Source organism: Loxodonta africana, chromosome 25 (genome assembly GCF_030014295.1).
Source record: "Loxodonta africana isolate mLoxAfr1 chromosome 25, mLoxAfr1.hap2, whole genome shotgun sequence".
Taxonomy (NCBI): Eukaryota; Metazoa; Chordata; class Mammalia; order Proboscidea; family Elephantidae; genus Loxodonta; species Loxodonta africana.
This window is the reverse complement of record NC_087366.1, coordinates 34,337,183-34,360,303: the sequence shown is the minus strand read 5'-3', so window position 1 is coordinate 34,360,303 and position 23,121 is coordinate 34,337,183. Positions and strand designations below refer to the sequence as shown.

Below are 23,121 nucleotides of genomic sequence, written 5' to 3'. Positions count from 1 at the left end.
GCACGCTAACGGAGAGGCAAGGGTGAAGGTGCTCACCTAACACGTACAGCGTTTTTGCATTCCCACTGAGGTGGGGCAGTGAGGTACAAGCCCCCATTTTTTCTTTGAGCAACAGAATTGATGCTCACACAATAGGACAGTTAAGGCAGAAATCCAATTACTGAGCTAATTAGCACCTTTGAGTGGTAAGCACTGAATTTTCAGAAGGAGCTTGCTGGGGAAAGCTCAAATTACCCAGGGTGCTGACAGCTCACCTCTGAGGAGGGTCTGGTTGGGAGCCAGAGGCCCTGGGGAATCCAAGCAGTTCAGCTTAGTTACTGTTGATATGATTAACACTTGCATTTTCTAGCCTTTTCGAAGATAGCTTTCCAGTAGTTGTAGAAGGTGTTTTAACTCCCCAAGGAGTTTGGTAAAGGAGTTTCTTTTGGCTCAATCCCATTTTAAAAATTGTTTATTCTGCCACTAAAAAAATTCTGTTTGTCCTAGGTCTTAAGGTGGAACTAAAATTCCATTCAGGGAATAATTACACAGAGATGGCATTTTGGCCCTAGTTAGAATGCTGTTGTTTGCTTTGTGTTCAACAATCCCGGGTTCTTTTGTTTCCAAAGCTTCTGTGAGGGTATTTGGAAGGAAAACCAAAGCAGTAATAGGGTCACAGCGTGCTTGGGGTTAGCAGCCTTTTTTAGATGTAACAGATTATTCCTTTCTTCAACCCATCTGTCAAGTCTATTCCACAAAGCCCTAACAGGATCTTGGCTAGATGGTTCTCAAATATCTGAGACTTACGAGGGAAAAAAAGAGTACTCTTTTTCTTTCTGAAGAAAAGCCTTTCCATTTATTCTAACTGTAGTTTCATCCAAGTATCTTTTTATGTGTTCTGATTCCCAGGAGGCAAGTTCACAAAAGAAGTTTTCAGTCTGAGGTTTCATCTTAAGTACCATCACCAAGTGCCAGCCATTTATTTAATCGTGCCAAAGGTCCTGTTTAACAGCAAGCCATGTGTGCAGCATCAGATGGTAGCTTTCCCCTTCCTTCTTAGTCGGTATTAAGAGAAAAAAAATCTTCAATAGCAGCGTTATCTTTGACCATTCACTCGCTTTATTGCGTGCCTCCCATGTGCCAGTAGTGAGCAAAAAGCATGCCCTTGTGGTACTCAGGGTCTGGCATAAGAGGCAGATGTAATCACATAATCACACAAAGAAATGTATAGCTGATGTGGGATGAGGACTCCACTGCCAGTGTGCTAGGGTTCAAATCCTGGCTCTACTACCTATTAGCTCTGTGGCCTTGGACAGTTTACTTGATATTGCTGTGCCTTGGTGAAAATGGATATACTAATAATTCTTATTTCACAGGGTTGTTGTGAGGATATAATGAGTTAATATGTGTAAAGTACTTTGAATGGGATATAACACAAGTAGTCGCTACATAAATATTAGCTCTCACCATTATTATTATTAACCATGAGGAGCTCCAAAGGAGAGGCATGACCTGTGAAAGAGCATATGCCAAATGAATCTCACCTAGAGCAGAGGTTGGGAAGGCTGCCTTGAGAAAGTGATACTTGAGCTGAGAGTGGAAGGATGAGAGGAGGCAACCAGGAAAACAGGTGGGAATGAAAAGAGAATGCTTCAGGGAGAGGAAACACCACTTGCAAAGAATGGCATGGTGACAGGAAGAGGATCTTGGGGCATGCTGAAGACATGGAAAAAGAAGACCAGCGCTGTTGGAGCATAGAAAGCAAAGGCCAAAGTAACGAGGCAGGGGCCTCATCCAAAGCAGGGGCCAGGCTATGTTAGAGATAAGTCTTTTAACAAATTTTGGTGGCACCCTTGTTATGTTCAAACTTTTATGTAAGCCCTATGTTCAATGTTGATATATTTCTAGTGAAAGACCTTTCTTAATTACTAACATGTTAGGTTTAACCATATAAAACTGCCATTTGTGCAGGTCATAAACAGTTGAGTATCATCAATTCCATATTGTTGTCAAGGATGATGAGACCTCCCCCCCCTCAGTATCTGAAGTAAAAAGACAAGACTGGCCAGGCATAGTCTCCCCAAGCAGAGAAGACCAATGTACTTTCAAGCATTGTGGACAAGTTCAAGGACAGGTGAAGTTTTAAAGGCATAAGTGGGTTGGCCTGGTCTGTATAAGCAGTTACTTGGGTGAGACTGTTGATGGGTTGTCACTCAGAAGTCTGGAGTAAGTCTGTCCCCACTAGCTGACATCCAGAAACAAGGAGCTGTTATAGACTGGTTAGCTTACAAAAGCTGTTAACTGAGGTGAGTTGTCATAATCGAATAGGCTTCAAACTCGTTTAGGTGGTCATCTGTTACCATGGCAACAGACTATCAGTCTTTACCTAAATTTGTGAGGGTCGTTTTATTCTCGTGGTTCAACCTAAGAAAAGGTCTGTAAGAATATAGCCAACTCATGAAAGCAACTTGTGGACACACCGATTACCCACCTCGTTTTCTGGAATCAATTTGAAAAGAAACATACCTCTGCACAATGCTCTCAGTTCTGAAGGTGCAAGACATTCCATTAGCAGTTCAAGCCCTTGCTTTTATTGTGTGGACCTGGTACTCAGAATTAGTAAGACATAATGCCATCTCCCCAAACTCAGAGACCCACTCATCTTTTCCCTCCATATTCCTCTTTTCCCTCTATCCCTTGTCATCAGACTGCTCTCTTCTGCAGCAGAATCTAACGGGAGCAATTATCTTATTCATGAGAACTCTCTGTCCTCTGCATTCCCTACTCAAACAGCTCATTCTTTAAGCACTCCTTTCATTTAGAAGAATCTAATTATGTCCTTTGCCTTCTTTTGGCCCCTCTAGTACAAGGCGAGTGGATAATTCCAACACAAGACTGGCTGTCCAAATTGAAAAGGATCCAGGTAAGAAGATATCTTTCTTCTCTCCTTTTGAATTATTTATTTATGTAGATGGATTTCTTCATTCCAAAAGTGCTCATTGGTTTTAATCATAGTGGAAACAATGCATATCTTGGTAAATCTGTCCACTGTAAGATAAAACTATGCAAGTACACTGATCAAACACTCTGGTTTGGGTTGGAAATGCATTCCTCCATTATTTAGAATTGTTTAGGTACTTTTTCAGTATTGAATGGCTCTATTAAGAGAAGTCCCTGAACGTGCAAACAGTTAATGTGCTTGGTTTAAGTCTGCCCAGAGGTACCTCAGAAGAAAGGGCTGGTGATCTACTTCTGAAAAGTCAGCCATTGAAAATCATAGTTCTACCCTGACACACATGGGGTTGCCATGAGTCAAAATCAACTCAAAGACAACTGCTTGGGGCTTCATGAAGGCATTTTATTTTGTATATTATAAGCATCAAACACAAACTATAAACCTTGGGATCAGCCTTTTCGCAATTAATTCTTTGGTAAAACATCAGCATTATGATCTCCTTAAGGGCAAACCACTCCAGGACCCAGAATACTAAAGCTTTCAGAAACTTCACTCAACAGTAAGCTATAAAAATATTTACCTACTAGAAAATTATGTGTTAGTGTCCTTCAGCGAAACAGAATCAATAAAATATATAAATGTATAGATAGGCAGACAGGCAGTAGACAGCTAGACACACAGATAGATTTTTAAGGAATTGACTCACACGATTGGGGGGCCAGCAAGTCCAAAATCTATAGACCAGACAGTGGGCTGGAAACTCCTGCAGGATTGTATGTTGTAGTTTTAGGCAGAGTCCTTCTCTCTTGGGAAAGCTCAGTTTTCGTTCTTAAGACCTTCAACTGGTTGGATGAGTCCACCCCCATCATCAAGGGCAATCTCCTTATGGTCAACTATGAATGTTAATCACATCTACAAAATACCTCCGCAGCAACATCTAGACTAGTGTTCGACCAAACAACTAGGCACCCTAGCCTAACTAAGCTGACACAAAAAATTAACTATCACAAATTAGTTTACTTTTTTCTCTTCATAACCTCTCTCATTTTTAACCATTCTACCTCTTCTTTCCTTGTATCAGAATGCAAAATTTTAGCTGTTCTCTATTTTTATCCACCTCACTGTCTCCCCCGTGCCAAAAATTTTGTCTAGGAAGAATTGCATCATGTGCATTGTCTATACTGGAATTGCATATATACGATTAGTTTGAAATCAAATATTTGGAGAGACAGGTATAATTTTTGCTGAACTTTATGTCAGTGCAAATGGAAGGGGTGGTCAAATATCTCTGATAAGCAGCTGTGGGAATACATGACATCGCAGGGCCATTGATACTAGGCAGATGTAGAGATTCACAAGTGCATCTTGCCTTTATTTAAAATCGTAATTGTTGTCTCACTTTAATTATGCTCATGTGTGGTCAATGTGTTCTGAGAAGAGGCCATGAGTCAAATATCTACTTTTAGTGGTTTTAATTGTTCCTTTTTTTTTTTTTCTCCTTAAACATTCAGCAGTTTGAACAATTAAGCAAGGGTTAATTCTCTCATTCAGGCCTTTCCTTTAAAAGTACCAGAGACACAAAGTCATCTCTAATTAGTGTCTCAGATGCATGCTGATCCATCATAGAAAATGAATGTAAGTGGTCAGGTCAATCAGACCTAACTTGCGAAGAAGATTAAGCATACTGATACTTTATTAGACTGCATGATATGACTCAGTGCGTAGAACAGTTTATTTCTTTCCATTAATCATAATTAAGTTATAAATGCACTAATTTCAAATCAACTTTTAATGGTCATGAATGCCCAGCAGAGTGAGGCATAATCTTATAGTATTTTTTTTATAAGTTTCTTAGAGATGGATTGGTGCTCCTCCTTATGTAGGGCTCTTGGGGCCAGTCTTCACCTTTCTGTACCTACCCATCAAATTCAGGTTCCCAAGGGTGCAAAACCCTGGAGCTGCCATCAAATTTGTAGTCTTTATTTCTGAAGGACATCATGCTTGGTAAAGTAGAAGGTCAGTGAAAAAGAGGAAGACCCTCAACAAGATGGATTAATGCAGTGGCTGCAACAGTGAGTTCAAGCAGAATGATTGTAAGGATGGCACAGGACAGGGCAGTGTTTCATTCTCTTGTACATAGGGTCCCTAGGAGTCAGAACTCCGTCGACAGCCTCTAACAACAATGACGACAACATCTCTGGCCTTCCTGAATCTCTGTCTCAGCCTAGAAGGAAGCCTTGAGTTTTGCTTTAGGTGTGTTCTCTTTTGGACAACTTTCTGCCTCTGTGATTTCCCAGAGCCAGAATTTACCCCCAAAAGAAAGTATACTCCTCAGACAAAAGGCCTGTATGCAAACTTTCCTCCAAGTCCTTTTCAATTTCTCTTCCATCCATAAGTACCATAGATTATGAGGACTTCCCAGTTTACCTAGCCTTCTCCTCAAAAAGTTTGTATTCCTAATCTTGAGATATCTGATAGAGGGTGTGAAAGGAGTCAGAAATCAGCAGGGGGATTAAGGGAAGTGTACAATCCCACCCCCCAAAACAAACACACACCCCTGGCCTTCCACTGTCAAGCAGGCAGTTCCATCTCTTTACTGTACCCTTCTTTATCCCTTCCTTTGATGCCATTATTCACCCTGTACTCACAAGGAAGATGGAGTATGTGGGGCAGGGTGTAGCCCTAAAAATTCATGTCAGTTTGTCAGAGCAGGTGAAGATACCACATTTCCTTCAGGGTTCAGCCATTCTTCATAGAAGGCTTATGGGTGAAGTATTTAGTTTATTTCTTGATTAGTTTAAGACATTCGTGTTTTTCTCACTACTCTGAAATGATGAATCCAAAATATAATTATAGTTCATTATTGCAAAAAAAAAAAGTTATTCAAAGCCAACTATGCATCAGATACTATTAAAGGTAAAGAGAAATGAGACACAAGGCTCTATCAGCAAAGATTTGAGTCTACAGGGGAAACAGATGCTTGACTGACTCCAATAGAGTGGGCAAGGCTGTGGTAGAGGCACTAGGGAGCACAGGGAGACACAAGCTCTAGTTCTTCAGAGAAGAATGGTCAGAAAAGACTTTAAAAACAAAACAAAACAAACAAATAAAAAACCTTGATCCTGATCCTGGTATTCAGAGATGAAAGTACAGGATTTCTCCGGGGCACCTACAAAAGCCCACAGCTAAGATCACACTTAATGGTGGAAGGATGAATGCTTTCTCCCTAAGATTGGGAAAAAGGAAAGGATGCATGCTCTCACCACTTATATTCAGTATCATACTGGAGATCCTAGCCAGTGCTATAAGGCAAGAAAAAGAAAGAGCTATCTATTAGAAAGAAAGAAATAACATGATCTCTAGTCACAGGTAACATGATTATCACAGTAAAAAATAACAAATAATATTTTAAAAAGCTATTAGAACTAATAAGTGAAGATACAAGGTTAATGATACAAAAATCAACTGCATTTCTATAAACCAGCAATTGGAAATTAAAAGGAAAAAGAAGTACTATTTACAATAGCCCCAAACAACATGAAAGACATAGATAAAAATTAAAACAAGCAAAAAGCTCTGTATGCAGAAAACTACAAAACACTGATAAAAAAAAAAAAAAATCAGAGACAACCAAAATAAACGAAGAGATAAAAAGCGTTCCCGGACTGGAAGACTCAATATTACAAAAATACCTATTCTTTTCAAATTTATCTATAAATTTAACACAAACCAAATCAAAATCACTTGCAGAATTTTTTTTTTTTTTTGGTAGAAATTGACAAATTGATTCAAAATTTTCTACGGAAGGCAAAGATACTAGAATAGTTAAAACAATCTTCAAAAATAAGTCCAAAGTTGGAGGACTCATACTACCAGATTTCAAAACTTAATATAAAGTAACAATAACCAAGACGATGTAGTATTGGTGGAAGGATAGATGGATCAATGGAATATTATAGAGAATTCAGAAAGAGACTGATACATACAAGGTCGATAGAATTTTGATAAAGGTGCCAAAGCAATTCAATGGAGAAAAAACAAAGAATAATTGGACATCCATATACAAAAATTAAGCTTCAACCTTTACCTCACAGTATATACAATTATTAACTCAAAATGCCTGATAGACTTAAATGTAAAACCCAAAACTATAAAACTTCTGGAAGAAGGAATAGGAGAAAGTCTTGATGGTTTAGGATAGCAAGGATTTCTTAGATGTGACGCCAAAAGAGAACATACCATAAAAGACAAAATGGGTAAGTTGGACTTCATCAAAATTAAAGTCTTCTCCTCTTTGAAAGGGTCTAGTAAGAAAAAAAAAATCATATTCATATCCAGATACATAAAGAGCTCTTCAAAGTCATTAATGACAAAAAAAATAATAATCTCAAAAAATGACAAAAAAACTTTGAACAGACGCTTCACCAGAAAAGACATACAAATACTAATAAAACACATGAAAGGATAATCAACATCATTAGTCATTAGAGAAATACAAGTTAAAACAAAAATCAGATACCACTCCACACCTATTACAGAGCCCTGCTAGCACAATGGTTAAGCGCTCAACTGCTGACCAAAAGGTCAGTGCTTCAAACCTACCAGCAGCAGCTCTGTGGGAGAAAAGACCTGACAATCTGCTCCTGTACAGATGACAGCCCTATGTGCAGCTCTGCTCTGTCCGACAGGGTCACTATGAGTCAGAATCGACTCAATGGCAGTGGGTGTATGGTAGTGTAGTGGTTAAGTGCATGACTGCTAACCAAAAAGTCAGCAGTTAAAAAACCCACCAGCAGCACCACAGGAGAAAGATGTGGCAGTCTACTTCCATAAAGATTAGAGCCTTGGAAGCCCCGTGAGGCAACTCTGTCCTATAGGGTCGCTATGAGTCGGAATTGACTAGACAGCAATGGGCTTGGTTTATATGTTAGAAATTCTGCAAGTATTTGCATACAAAAATAAGCAAGTTTGGACATGGAATTTATGGTTCATTGAGGAAATCATGTAAGTCAAATAACCACATACACACGTTAAAAATGCTGTCAAATCGGCTCCCACTCAGTAATCCTGTGTACAACACTGCGAAACACTGCTGGGTCCTGGGCCATCCTCACAATCATTGCTGTGTTCAGGCCCATTGTTGCAGCCACTGTGTCAATCCATCTCCTCCAGGATCTCCTCTTTTTTGCTGACCCTCTACCTTACCAAGCACGATGCCCTTTTGCAGTAATTGATCCCACCTGATAATATGTCCTAAGTATGAGTGAAACAAAGTTTCCCCATCACGATTTCAAGAAGCACTCTGGCTTGTATTCTTCCAAGAAAGACTTGTTTGCTCTTCTGGCAGTCCATGGTATATTCAATATTCTTCACCAACACCATAATTCAAAGGCATCCATTCTTCTTCAGTCTTCCTCATTTACTGTCCAGCTTTCACATGCATAAGAGGCGATTGAAAACACTGTGGCTTGGGTCAGGCGTACCTTACTCCTCAAAGTGACATCTTTGCTTTTCAACACTTGAAAAGAGGTCTTTTGCAGTAGATTTGCCCAATGCAATACATCGTTTGATTTCTTGACTGCTGCTTCCATGGACGTTGATTGCAGCTCCAAGTAAAATGAAATCTTTGACAATTTCAATATTTTCTCCATTTGTCATGATGTTGCTTATTGGCCAAATTGTAAGGATTTTTGTTTTCTTTATGTTGAAGTGTAATCCATACCGAAGGCTGTATTTTTTGATCTTCATCAGTAAGTGCTTTAAATCCTCTTCATCTTCAGCAAGTGGGTCATCTGTGTATTGCAGATTGTTAATGAGTCTTCCTCCAGTCCTAATACCACATTCTTCTTCATATAATCCAGCTTCTTGGATTATTTGCTCAGCATACAGGTTAAATAAGTCTGGTGAAAAGACATAACCCTGATGCACACGTTTCCTGATTTTAAACCACACAATATCACCCTGTTTTGTTCAAATGACTGCCTCTTGGTCTATGTACAGGTTCCACATGAGCGCAAGTAAGTGCTCTGGAATCCCTATTATTCCCAATGTTATCCATAATTTGTTATGATCCACACAGCCGAATGCCTTTGCATAGTCAATAAAACACAGGTAAACATCTTCCTGGTATTCCCTGCATTTAGCCAAGATCCATCTGATATCAGCAATATCGCTCATTCCACATGCTCTTCTGAATCTGGCTTGGATTTCTGGTAGTTCTCTGTTGATGTACTACTGCAACTGTTTTTGAAGTATTTGTAGCAAAACTTTACTTGCATGTGATATTAATGATAAAAAACCAAAACCAAACCCATTGCTGTTGAGTCAAGTCTGACTCATAGCAACCCTATAGGACAGAATAGAACTGCCCCATAGGGTTTCCAAGGAGCACCTGGTAGATTCGAAGTGCTGACCTTTTGGTTAGCAGCCATAGCAATTAACCACTACGCCACCAGGGTTTCCGATATTAATGATAAAAAAAACTGTTCAATAATTTCCACATTCTGTTGTATCAGCTTTTTTTGGAATTGGCACAAATATGTATCTCTTCCAGACAGTTGGCCAGGTAGCTGTTTTCTAAATTTCTTGGCATAGATGAGTGAGCATCTCCAGTGCTGAATCCCTTTGTTGAAATATCTCAATTGATATTCTGTCAATTCCTGGAGCCTCGTTTTTCACCAAAGCCTTCAGTGCAGTTTGAATGTTTTCCTTCAGTACCATCAGTTATTGATCATATGCTACCTCCTGAAATGTTTAAATGTTGGCCAGTTCTTTTTGGTACAGTGACTCTTTGTATTACTTCTGTATTCTTTTGATGCTTCCTGGATCATTCCGTATTTTGCACATAGAACCCTTCAAAATTGCAACTCAAGACTTCAGTTTTTTCTCCAGTTATCTCAGCTTGAGAAATGCTGAGTGTGTCCTTCCCTTTTGGTTTTCTAACGCCAGGTCTTTGCCGTTTCATTTTAATACTTTACTTTGTCTTCTTGAGCCACCCTTTGAAATCTTCTGTTCACCTCTTTTACTTCATCATTTCTTCCACTAGCTTTAGAACAAGAACAAGTTTCAGAACCTCCTCTGATATCCATTTCAGTCTTTTCTGTCTTTTTAATGCCCTCTTGTTTTCTTCATGTATGATATCCCTGATGTTAGCCCACAAGTCATCTGGTCTTTGGTCATTAGTGTTCAGTGTGTCAAATATATTCATGAAATGGTCTTCAGATTCAGGTGGGATATACTCAAAATTTTACCTTGGCTCTCATGGCTCTTAATATTCTTCAGCTTCAACTTGAAGTTGCATATGAGTAATTGACGGTTTCTTCCGCAGTTGGCCCGTGGCCTTGTTTTACTGATGATATTGAGCTTTTCCTTCAACTCTGTCCACAGATGTAGTTGATTTGATTCCTGTTTTTTCCTCATGGTAAGGTCCACACGTATAAAAAACTGGTTGTTGTCTAGTTGATTCTGACTCATAGTGACCCTATAGGACAGAGTAGAACTGCCCCGGTTTCCAAGGAGTAGCTAGTAGATTTGAACTGCTGACCTTTGGTTAGTAGCCCGACTCTTAACCACTGTGCTACCAGGGCTCCACGTGTATAGTTTATGTTGTTTAAAAAAAAGATATTTCCAAAAAAATGGTATTTCCTATGAATAGGTTGTTGGTCTTCAAAATTCTGTCATGTGATCTGTGCCATTGTTTCTGTCACCAAGGCCATATTTTCCAACTACTGATCCTTCTTTTTTGCTTCCAACTTTTGCATTCCAAACACCAGTAATTATCAATACATCTTGACTGCATGTTTGATCAATTTCAGACTACAAAAGTTGGTATAAATCTTCAATTTCTTCATCTTTGACATTAGTGATTCGTGCATAAATTTGAAAAACAGTCATATTTACTGGTCTTCCTTGTAGCTGTATGGATATTATCCTATCACTAACAGTGTTGCACATCAGGATAGATCTTGAATTGTTCTTTTTGATGATGAATTTGATGCCATTCCTCTTCAGTTTGTCATTCCCAGCATAGTAGACCATATGACTGTCTGATTCAAAATGGCCAATACCAGTCCATTTCAGCTAACTAATGGCTAGGAGGAGCCCTGGTGGTGCAGTAGTTAAAAGAGCTCAGTTGCTAACCAAAAGGTCAGCAGTTTGAATCCACCAGCCACTCCTTGGAAACCCTATGGGGCAGTTCTACTCCATCCTATAGTGTTGCTATGAGTTTCAATGGACTCGATGGCAATGGGTTTGGAGCCCTGATGGTACAGTGGTTAAGTGCTACAGCTGTTAACCAAAAGGTCAGCAGTTCAAATCCACCAGCAGCTCCTTGGAAACCCTATGGGCAGTTCTACTCTGTTCTATAGGTTTACTACGAATTGGAATCGACTTGACAGCAATGGGTTTTTAATGCCTAGGATATCGATCCTTACGTGTTCCATTTCGTTTTTGATGACTTTTAATTTTCCTAGATTGATACTTTGTACATTCAGATTATTGATGGATGTTTACAGCTGTTTCTTCTCATTTTGAGTCATGCCACATCAGCAAATGAAGGTCCCAAAAGCTTTACTCCATTCATGTCATTAAGGTTGACCCTACTTTGAGGAGGTAGCTCTTGCTCAGTTATATTTTCAGTGGCTTCCAACCCGAGGGGCCAGTTTTTTCAGAAGTAGACTGCCAGGTCCTTCTTCTTAGTCTGTCTTAGTCTGGAAGCTCCACTGAAACCTGTCCACTATGGTGACCCTGCTGGTATTTGAAATACCACTGGCATAGTTGCCAGGATCACAGCAACATGCAAGCTACCACAGTACGACAAACTGACAGACATGCAGTAAAGTTCCAAATGTGACAGTATTCAAAATAAATGATCATAGCACTATGAGAGCCTCTCCTAGGAAATTTGGCTTGGTCACGGAGGTCATGAAGGCTTCCATGACATACTGATCAAGCTGAGTTCTGAAGAATAGGTAGAGTTAATAAGCCAGAGGGGAATGGAGGAGCAATCCAAGCAGAAGGATCAGTATCTACGAAGGCCTAGAATGGCCTTTTTCTCTCAAATAAAGAAAGACCTTTGCTGCTGAGTACAAAGGGTGAGGAGGGAATGTAGTGTGACATGAGGATGGAGTTGGAAGTAGGAGACTGATCACTTAGTACCTCTTTGTGACCATGTGTCCTGGTTTGACAGTCCTAGTTTATACCCATGAATGATAAATAATATAACCATCTTACTATAAAAAATAACCATCTTACTATAGGCCATGTTAATAAGTTTTGTCTCTATCTCAAGAGCACTGAGAAACCACTGAGGGGTTTTAAGCAATGGGTTTTGGGGGTCCTGGGCAACATGTTCAATGTTTTCATTTGAAAAGCTCGTTCAGGCTGTGGTGTGGAGGACAGACTAGATAATTAAAAAAAAAAAAATAGGTCTCAGTAAATATATATGGGTGAGTCACATGGCTATCATAGTTGTTCATGTAAGAAATAATGTAGCTTGGAGTAGGGCAGGGGTAATAGAGATGGAGGAAACTAGAAAGGTTCAAGTGATACATGAAAGAGGTAAAATTAAGAGACTTAGGTGTGAAGGAGTGGTAAAGAAGATCCTTGTCTGAATAGTTGTGCCATTCAGTGAGAAGGGGACACAGTGGGGAACTGATGTGGTCATTTTGAAGTTGAGGTGCATTTGAGACATACAGGAGAAGGTGTTAAATAGGAAAGTAGATGCAGGTCTACAGCTCAGTCAAGTGATCTCAGCTGGAGATAGGAATTTATAAGTGATCTGCTTTTAGACAGTAATTAAAAGTAAATAACTGCAAATGTATAGATGAAATTACCTAGGAGGGTATATTGTTGCTGGGTGCCATGGAGTTAATTGTGACTCATAGCAACCCCATGTGGCAGAGTAGTTTTCTTGGCTATAATCTTTATGCGAGCAGATCACTGGGTTTTTTTCCTGGGGAGTTGCTGGCAGGGGTGGGGGGGTGCTGTTTAACTACCACCCTGTGGGTTAGCAGCTAGTTGCTTAACCATTATGCCACCAGGGCTTCTTAGGGGGGTATATCCAAACAAAGACCCATTGCTGTGAAGTTGATTGTGACTCAGAGCAACCCTGTAGGACAGAGTGTCCCATAGGACTTCCAAGGCTGTGTATCTTAAGCATACTGCCACAGCTTTCTCCTGTGGGGTAGCTAGTGGGTTAGAACTGCCAACATTTTACTTAGCAGCAAAGTGCTTAACCACTGTACCACCAGGGCTTCTTTAAGAGGGTCTAAACCAAAAACCAAACCCACTGCTGTCAAGTTGATTCTGACTCATAGCGACCTCATAGTGTTTCTGAGGCTGTAAATTCTCTATGGAAGCAGACTGCCACATCTTTCACCCACAGAGCTGCTGGTGGTTTCTAATTGCTGACCTTTTCAGTTAACGGTTGATCCTTTTAACCACTGACCCACCAGGGCTCCTCAAGAGGGTATAATCCAAACCAAAACCAAACCTGGTGCTGTTGAGTTAATTCTGACTCATAGCGACCCTATAGGACAGAGTGGAACTGCCCCGTAGAGTTTCCAAAAAGGGCCTGGCGGATTCAAACTGCCAACTCTTTTGTTAGCAGCCATAGCTCTTAACCACTACACCACCAGGGTTTCCCAAGACAGTATTGAGGGGAAAAAAATAAGAGGGTCTCTAAAATAAAAGAACTGGTTTTATTCTTTTTGTGAATCTGAAAAGTCTGATTTTACCCTTTGTCACAAGACAGCTCACTGATTCCTAGGTCTGAGTACATTGGGAATAAGCATCCACTGACCGTCTTTCTTCTTCTGCTTTTAGGGGCTGATGACAATAATCTCAACTCCATCTTTTATGAACATTTGACAAGGGCGCTCCAGGAGTCCCTCTGTGGGGACTTAGTTCTTGGTCGTTGGGGTAACTACAGTTCTGGCGATTGCTTTATTTTGGCTTCAGATTACCTCAATGCCTTTGTTCACCTGATTGAAATTGGAAACGGCCTTGTCACCTTTCAACTTCGAGGATTGGAATTCCGAGGTAAGAATCTCTTAATTGTGGGAGTTGTTGGGAGTCATTTGAGTTAATTATCATGCAAAGCTTTAATAAGAAAGCATCACTAAAGAAGAAGAATTTCATGCCTGTCCTATTAAATGAGAATTAGGATCTTACACCTTTAACCATGTATTCTGATATAAACAATGGTCGTCATCTGAGGGAATAATGAAACCTGTGAATTAGCAAGTGAGGAAATTGGTTTCAATCATAGGGAAAACTCAGAAGCAATAGGAGACAATGGTGCACACATGGGCTTCATTTGAAGCCAGGCAGACTGAAAATAGAACCTGGATCTGCCAGTTATAGGTACTGTGTTCTGTTGTGGGCAAGCCACTTAATATCTCTGAGCTTTTATTTTTCACATGTAAAATGGCTGCCTCAAGAAGTTTAAATGAGATCATGCACTACATGACTGCCCATTGCTTTGTGGTTTTTGAGTCTATTTGAATCTTGAGAGTATGATCCCAATTTTTCAATTCCTCAGAAGGTGGAGTTGCATGGTGGAACCAAGCCTTTCTAACCAACAGCATGCAGCAATTAGCGTAATTGATGTACTTTAAAAAAAAAAATTATTTTGTTTTTGTTGTTGAGAATGAACATAGCAAAACATACGCTGATTCAACAGTTTCTACATGTACAGTTTCTACAAGTACAATTCAATGACATTCTTTGAGTTGTGTAACCATTCTCACCCTGCTTTTCTGAGTTGTTCCTCCCTGCATTGACATAAACTCACTGTCCTCTGTGGTTCCTATCTAATCTTTCGTGTTGCTGCTATTGATTTGATCCCATATAAATATATCTTGAAAAAACACAATGCTCAAGGAAGACATCTTTACTAGTTAAGCTAAATTATTACTTGGCTTTAAGAAGACTTCAGGGAATGTTTTTGGTTTAAGGTTTAAAGATTAACTCAGGGAAATAGTTTCGTGGGTTAATCCAGCCTACATGGTTCCAGAAAGTCTGAAGTCTATGAGAATTTTAAATCCTGTCTTACATTTTCCCCCTTTTGATCAGGATTTTTCTATAGAACCTTTGATCGAAATGTTCAGTAATGGTAGCTGGACTCCATCCAGTTCTTCTGATCTCATGGTAAAGGAGGCAGTTGTTCATGGAGACAATTACCAATACATTTGATATCCTCCTTCTATTCCTGACTCTCCTTCTTCCTCTCTTGCTCCAGGCGAACACAGACCAATTGTTGTGCCTTGGTTCCTTTTTCCGTTGTTTTCCAGGTATCTCTTTCTCATAGGCATCTAGTGCTGCTATAACAGAACTACCACGAGTGGATGCTTTAACAAACAGAAGTTTATTCTCTCACAGTTTAGGAGGCTAGAAGTCTGAATTCAGGGTGCCAGCTCCAGGGGGAGATTTTCTTTCTCCGTTAGCTCTGGGGGAAGGTCCTTGACATCAATATTCCCCTGGTCTAGGAGCTTCTCAGCGCAGGGATGCCGGGCCCAAAGAGCATGCTGTGCTCCCAGGGCTTCTTTCTTGGTGGTATGAGGTCCCCCTGTCTCTCTGCTTGCTTCTCTCTTTTGTATCTCACAAGAGATTAACTCAAGGTACAATCTAATCTTATATATTGAATCCTGCCTCATTAACATCATAGAGATAGGATTTACAACACACAGGAAAATCATATCAGATGACAAAATGGTGGACAATCATCCCACAATACTGGAAATCATGGCCTAGCCAACCTGATACCTATTTTGGGGGGATACAATTCAATACACAACACTCTTCATTCAATAACGTTTTTTGAGAACTTCCTCGGTGTCAGGCAATGTTCTAATGCTGAAATACAATGGAAACAGGACATGAAAGATTCTTACCCAGATGAAGTTTACTTCCAGTGGGAGATACAGAAAATAAGCAAGTAAGCAAATGAGCAAACTAATTACGGCTTGGAGAAAACCCTATGAAGGAAGTGATTAGGTTTTGTGATAGAAATTTACTCCAGAGGGTTAGAGTGAGGAGGTGGCACATTAGATAGGATGGCCGAGAAAGGCTCCTTTGAGGTAGTTGTGCTTAAGTCAAAGCTAGAAGAGGCAAAGGTAGCTGCCATGCAAAGACCAAGAGGAAGAATGTCCAGGCAGAGGAACTGATAAGTGCTAAACATATGGGTCAGGGAAGGGGATTTATGTGACTAGAGCTTAGCCAGTGTGCACAAGATGAGGCTGGGAGCCTGGATTGTGTGGGGCTTCACAGCTAGAGCAAAGAGTTTGGATTTTATTCTGTGTATAAAGAGGAACAATTTAGTGATTCTGGAAAGGGGAATGACTGACCTAATTTATACTTTCCAAGATCTTTCTGGTAATTGTGTGGAAATGTGCTGGAGGGGGAAAAAGTGGAAGCAAGGAGACCATTTAGGAGTTTATTGCAGTGGCCCAAGCAAGGGATGATGTTGGAGACAGAGAACTGCTAGTAGACTCAAAGATGGAAGCAACAGGATTGAATGGGCAGTGAGGGGAAGGGGTGAGTCAGGCATGCTCCTAAGTTTCTAGGCTGACTGACTGGTAGACAGTGGTGTCATCTGCTGAAATAGGGAAACCTGGAGGAGGAATGGAGCCCTGGTGGCACAGTGGTTGAGAGCTATGGCTGCTAACCAAAAGCTTGGCAGTTCGAATCCATCAGCCGTTCTTGGAAACCCTATGGGGCAGTTCTACTCTGTCCTATAAGGTTGCTTTGAGTTGGGATCAACTCAACAGCAATGAGTTTTTTTGGAGGAGGAACAGGACTTTTTGGTCTGGAAGTGGAAATTTAAGCAAGATCTCCATCTTGGATATTTTTATTTTTCAATTCCCATGATTCATCGAAATGAACATATCAGATAGTTAACTGGACATGTAGATCTTGCGTTCATTCTGTTCATTCTGGTGGTATTTATTTAGCATTCCATGAGTGAAGCAAATGGTTAAGCACTTGGCTGCTAACCAAAAGGTTGGTGTTCAAGTTCACCCAGAGGTACCTTGAAAGAAAGCCCTGGCAATCTACTGATGAAAAATCAGCCATTGAAAACCCTGTGGAATACAGTTCTACACTGATACACAGGAGGTTGCCATGAGTCAAAGTCAGCTTGATGGCAACTGGTTTTGTTTTGGTATACAGGCAACGTCAAACTAATGAACAACTCGTACTAAAGAATGGACTGCCAGAAAGTCTATTACATTAAAAATTCCAGTTAAATACAGTGGTTGTTACTAATGAGCGCAAGCACTGCTTTGTGATACTCATGAAAACATTGTGCAGTTTGCAAGTGTTTCTTAAGTGTTTCATATGCATACCAAAAACCCATTGCCTTCGATTGGATTCCAACTCCTAGTGATGCTATAGGACAGAGTAGAACTGCCCCATAGAGTTTCCAAGGAGTATCTGGTGGATTTGAACTGCCAACCTTTTAACCACTATGCCACCAGGATTTCCTTTAAGTGCATAGAAAGGTAAAATATATACTGGATACTAAGACAAACATTTGACTAACTGACACTAAATAAGAACCATATGAACCTGTTCCGACTTACTTGCGAATCCAACTTAAAGACAGACTTCAGAATGGATCTCATTTGTGATCGGGGGACCACCAGTATGCCAAGCAGTGGGAGGATTTCTTAATACAGAAGCCAGGGCCTCTCACCTGAAGGAGCTGGAGGCTTGCTTAGAAGGTCAACAAGTAACGAACACTTGGTGTCAGGTGAGATGAGTGCTGTGTTCCCACCATCTGCCAGGCGCAGTGCGAACTCAGAGGAGGGGTGTGGGATCTGACTGCAGTTTGAATCAGCTCAGTGGAGGAGAAGCCACCTGTAGGAAGGGAGAGAAGGGCAGGTCTATCCCCACAAAGGGAACACAGGTGATGACAAAAAGGCACAGAGTGGCCACAGGTAGTTTGGGAGGAAGTGGTAAGAGACAATGCTGGAAAAGTAAGTAGGAGCCAGATCAAAGCTGTCCAGAACCTTACCATGACATAAGGACACCTTTTCACCAAACACAAATTGCCATTATTGCACATCTGTAACACCATTACCTAAAGAAGACAAGGTCTTTCAGTCCTTTGGATGAAAATTTCCAAACATTAATTTTATAGTCATTCCTTTTAATACCATTCCTAGATAAATTTATATAAAATGTAGAGTGTTTTTCTAGAGCGATAGTTTCGGTGTTTTAGGCATGTATTCTGTGCATGCTAATGAATTTCAGGAATCCAATTTAGGGAACTAATTTGAACAAAGTTATCAGGCGGGGGAGGAGTGATTAGATTCCACAGAATAATCAGAGAAGCTCTGTTTTCCCTCAACTTTGCACAAATGCCAGAAAACGCCACAGGAAGTGGTAGAAATGAAGTGTCTCCAGTGCGATGATGCAAAAAAATTGGCCTCCGGATTTCTGAATCTCAACTATTTTGAGACCTTTTCTCTTTTTTCCTGGGATTCGAGGAAAGAACTTTTAAAGCTAGCATAATTGAATATGAGTGATAGTTTCTATCATGAGTTCTATGAGGTTTATAGCTTTTTCAGCAAACATAACCAGTCTTTGAGTTTAAAGGAGTTCCAAGTTAATTAGATCCTTAAAGTTTACAGTACTTTTTTCTATCTGCCAACTCCTCATCACAAATGGGAATTCCTCCTCATCTACCACATTATTTGTGTCCTACCTGTGGCACTTATCTACTGTGGTAACAAGCCACAGCAAAACTTAATAGTTTGAAACAATAGTAATTTGTTATTTCTCACTAAGAGCCCATGGGTGGCACAAAGAGTTAAATACTGACTGCTAGCTGAAAAGTTGGTAGTTTGAACCTCTCTGGATACCTCAGAAAACAGGCCTGGAAATCTGCTTCTGAAAATTCACAGTCTTGAAAACCCTAAAGAGCAGTTGGAATCTGATACATGGGGCCACTCTGAGTCGGAACTGACTTGATAGCAACCAAGAACAGCAATATTGTATGGATTAGCTGGTAGTTCTACTGACCTCACCTGGGATCACATGTGCAGCTTTGTAGCTGGGAGGTCCAAGATTCCATGTTAAGGACTGGCTAACACCCTGGCATCTTGGTTCTACTCCATGTGCCTCTCCTCCTCCAGTAATCTAGGCTTCTTCACAGTTGGTCATCTCAAGGCTCCAAAAGGGTGAACACAGACACTACAAGGTCTCTTAGGGCCTAGCCTCTGGAACAGGTACCCTCCTACTTCCTCCATATTCTGTGGGTTAAAGCCACTTGCAAGGATAGTTCAGATTCAAGGGGGTAGAAAAATAGACTCCATTTCTTGTTGGGAAAAGTGACAATGTCACATTGTACAAGGTATGGTCACAGGGAGGCAGTTTTATTGGGGGCTAATACTATAACAAAGACACTTGCAACTTCCTCAGATGGAAGGTGGAAGGAGGCTCGAGAGAGATATGGTCATCCACATGGTAGAGGCAACTGTTGTATAAGGTAAGACCTCCCAGGAGGGTGTCTCTGTTATTGCTAGTTTACCTTCCCTCTGCTGCCAACCATAGTAGAAATGTAACCTGGTTGTAAGGATTACTTTGATATAATAATGATGTCTTAATAAAAAAATGTCAGCTAAGCTGCCTCAATACCACTCCCTCTTGGACAATACATTTTCTTTGACCTCGTTTGATTGTAGTTTGGAACACAGGAACATTAAGAGAGCATATTGCCTGACAAAATCTAAATTATACTTTTGTTGCTGAAAGAATCCAGTTGACCTAAAATGACTGTTCTGTTTTGTATCTCCTTGTAACGTATGGTACCATATTCCCAGAAAATCTTGTTTTCTTTTACCGACTTGAGTATTTTTCTAAGATTTCTCTTTGGCATTTCATTTTTCTTTCCCAATCCCTATTGTCCCAAATAACACGTTTTGTATTAGTCATATTAAATCTACTTCAGCACAACCTGAAGCAGTCAAAATATAGATGTGTTGGCGTGCCTGGATTTTTCCTGAAGTCTACCATAACCATCAGTGGAAACGTAAGCTGTTCAACTGGAGAGTTGGTGGAAAAGAGAGTGGGTCATCTTGGGCGCCGGCTCTTTCTCAGGAAATGAGAAGCATTCCATAGGGGAAGGGAGCCTCATGGTGGTCATGGGGCAAGAAGGTCCACTTATCTTTCTTTCACTAAAAAGTCATACATCTGTTTATTTGTTAGCTTCAAGCTACAGAAATCAACTCTAGGTGATTTAAGCAGAAAAGAATTTATTGGAAGATATTCTATAGGGTACAGACTTCCTGAGAAGGCTGGAAAAGTGAGCTTGGAGCTATCAGATAAAAGGCAGGTCTAAAGTCACACTGCAGCACTGATCCCATAAGAGGAGTCACTAGCACTGCCCTCACAGCACTGGCTCTCAGATGCTGCTGCCACTACCAGTGCTGCCTCTGGACACTAGATGAGTAGCTCCTGCCACTACCTCCTTTCCAGAAAAGGTTCCACAAGACCCCTGCTCATTAGTCAAAGTCTGGTGTGGGTATATCTGATTGACAAAAGCAAGATCACATGTTTGTGCTCTAGATGTAAGAAAGGCTGGGAAAGAGTGTTGGACTTTTTAGATCCTATAGTGGGAGGTGGGAGGTGGTCACTGCCTTCTGCCAAGACTCATAATGTGGGTATACTGGTTGAACTAATGCTAACTGCTGTAACAGCTAATTCCCAAATTTCCATGGCTGAAAAGATAGACATTTATTTTGCACTCACAGTAAGTCAGTGGAGGTGATAGAGGTGGGGAATGGTTTCTCTCCACACCCTCAGGGACCCTGGCTGATGGAGGCTCTGTCTTCCTTAGCACACTGTTTCCCAGGTCACCAGGGCTTCAGCAGCAAACTGGCAGAGTGGGGCGTTGCGTGGAAGATTGTTCTGGGCCAGGCCTGGACCTGGAATCCATAATTTCCTCCTATATTCTTTTGGGCAGTATTGACATAACTATAAAAGAGGCTGGGAAATGTTGACTAGCTGGCGCTCAGGAGAAAAGGTAAAAGGGTTTGGTGAACAGCTAGCCTGTCTCTTGCACAGGGGATAATTTCCCAAACATAGAACAGGAATTTGGACCAAAAGGACCATGGCACATCTTACTTACATTGACTGATACTGTGTGAAAGATTAACACAAATTCTACATCAAGAATAGAAATAAGGAAGCCACACTTTTCTATTCTATTCCTTTTGGGCCATGCATCTTAGAACAGAAATAAGTTCTTTCCTTGTTATCATAAGGAAACAAGATTGTAGTGCTCCTGCTCTTGGGTTTGAGTGCTACTTGTACCTTTAAGCCTTTAAGGAAATCATTCAAGGGTTGACAGATTAATCATCAGCTTTGAATCTAAGTCAAAGCAGTAAATGATGTACTTTAGAAGGTCAGCAATGTTAAAAAAAAAAAAAAGAAATGGAATCTGTTGGTTCGTAAGTCCTATTTAACTATCATCTGAGTAGGTGGACACAGAAGAAAGGAAAAGGGATAGCTGATTATCTGTTCAATCCATTTCTGTTCTGCTTTAGTCAGCCAGGTGACCTAGGCTGATGGGTTAGCTTATTTCTATTACAAAAAAAACAAACCATTTGCTGTAGAGTCAATTCTAACTCATAGCGACCCTATAGGAGAGAGAAGAACTGCCCCATAGGGTTTCCAAGGAGTGGCTGGTGGATTCAAACTGCCAACCTTTTGGTTAGCAGCCATACCTCTTAGCCACTGCACCACCAGGGCTCCTATTTCTATTAGAAGAGGAGAATAATGAATGAGGAGTCATAGTGCTGCCTACAATAGGAGCCAGGCAACTTGAAAATACTGTCTGGTAGATGTTGCTGCTGGTAGGCCAGGGTTGGAAACAAAAATAAAAGGGCATTAGAGGGAGAAGAGTGTGAACTCAGGGCTAAGCAGAGAGCACTACATGTGAAGATGACAACTACTTTCGGAACAACCACAACCCCATCCCTTTCCAGCATTGAACTAGTGAGCAAAGCTCACAGCTGAGTCTCACAGCTAATTAGTAGTAGAGCCAAAGTAACCCATACAACTGTCTATCTCTTAACCAGGAGAGCTTCTCTTTCTACTTGATCGTTTTTCCTTTTTAGCCTGTTCATTTGTCTTGAAGAAACTTCTTTCATTCTTCCTTTCAGGTATTTGTTTGAAATTTATACTGTAAATGTTTATTTGCTAAACACTAGGTAACTGGGGAATAATGCCTTCTGTCACTTACACAGCCTTTTAAAGACTCCATATCCATTTTACAGTTGGAAAAAAAGAAAGCCCACTTTATGTAGGATATTCAACAAAGCATCACAAATGACTTGGCCTTTCAGAGTGTCAGTTTCTTCATCAGAGCCCCTGTGTGATTTCTAGGTTCCTTTGCAGCTTGGACAGTCTATCAGTTCAAGAGATGCTTCCACCATATGACATATTTGGGGTAAAATTTAACTTCTCCCTACTGAAGTTTGAGTATAATTCCCTCACAGGGAGGAGGTGCTGTTGGTGGTTATCCCAGTGCCTGGGACCACAGCTGATGTCAGAGGAGAAGCTGAGCAGCTGTAGAATTCCTGCCAATACAGTGACCGTATCAGGGAGGCCAACACACTTCAGTATTAGTTCAACAGCTGGTAATAGGATTGGGCTTTAGAAAGACCACCACAGTGAGGATGCAGAGTGGAAGTACTTCAGGCAAAGGAAATGCAAGGGCTTGCTATAATTGTGAGTGAAGGAATCTGAAGGGCTGGGATGAGGCTAGAAGGATAGAGTAGGTAGTTCATCCAGGTAACAGGATAGAAGGTAGAGCATATGGCTGAGATGCAGATAGGGTGTGGTGTTAGAGAGAAGGCATGAGAATGGAAGAATGAATGGAGTGAGGAAATACAGTATGACTGTTGGACGGCATGAAGAGTCCACTTGAGGTTGGTGATCATGATGTTAAAGTGAAACCTCTTAAGGTTACTACCTGTTGTTCTCTAAGCCATATTCAGCTCATGAGAGCAGTCACAGAATGGGTAGAATAGGAGTTCACCAGGGCTGTGGGTTAGCCAAGTGAGTACCATGAATTCAGATAAGGGCAAGGGACCTGAGAATGGATGCTAAGGTATGATAATTATCATAATGCTTGACCATGGAATTTAAGCTGAGTAAGAAAGCAAATGAAAGTATGA

At 40.7% G+C, this 23,121-nt stretch overlaps 1 protein-coding gene across 1 annotated transcript in view; it reads left to right on the top strand.

Moving 5' to 3' along the window:
- PCNX2 (pecanex 2) overlaps positions 1-23,121 on the top strand; it is a 360,142-nt gene that overhangs the window by 266,142 nt on the left and 70,879 nt on the right. The window contains exons 24-25 of the mRNA XM_064276483.1: positions 2,844-2,902; positions 13,760-13,975. Coding sequence (XP_064132553.1) covers positions 2,844-2,902; positions 13,760-13,975 — 275 coding nt within the window. The remainder of the gene's footprint in view (positions 1-2,843; positions 2,903-13,759; positions 13,976-23,121) is intronic.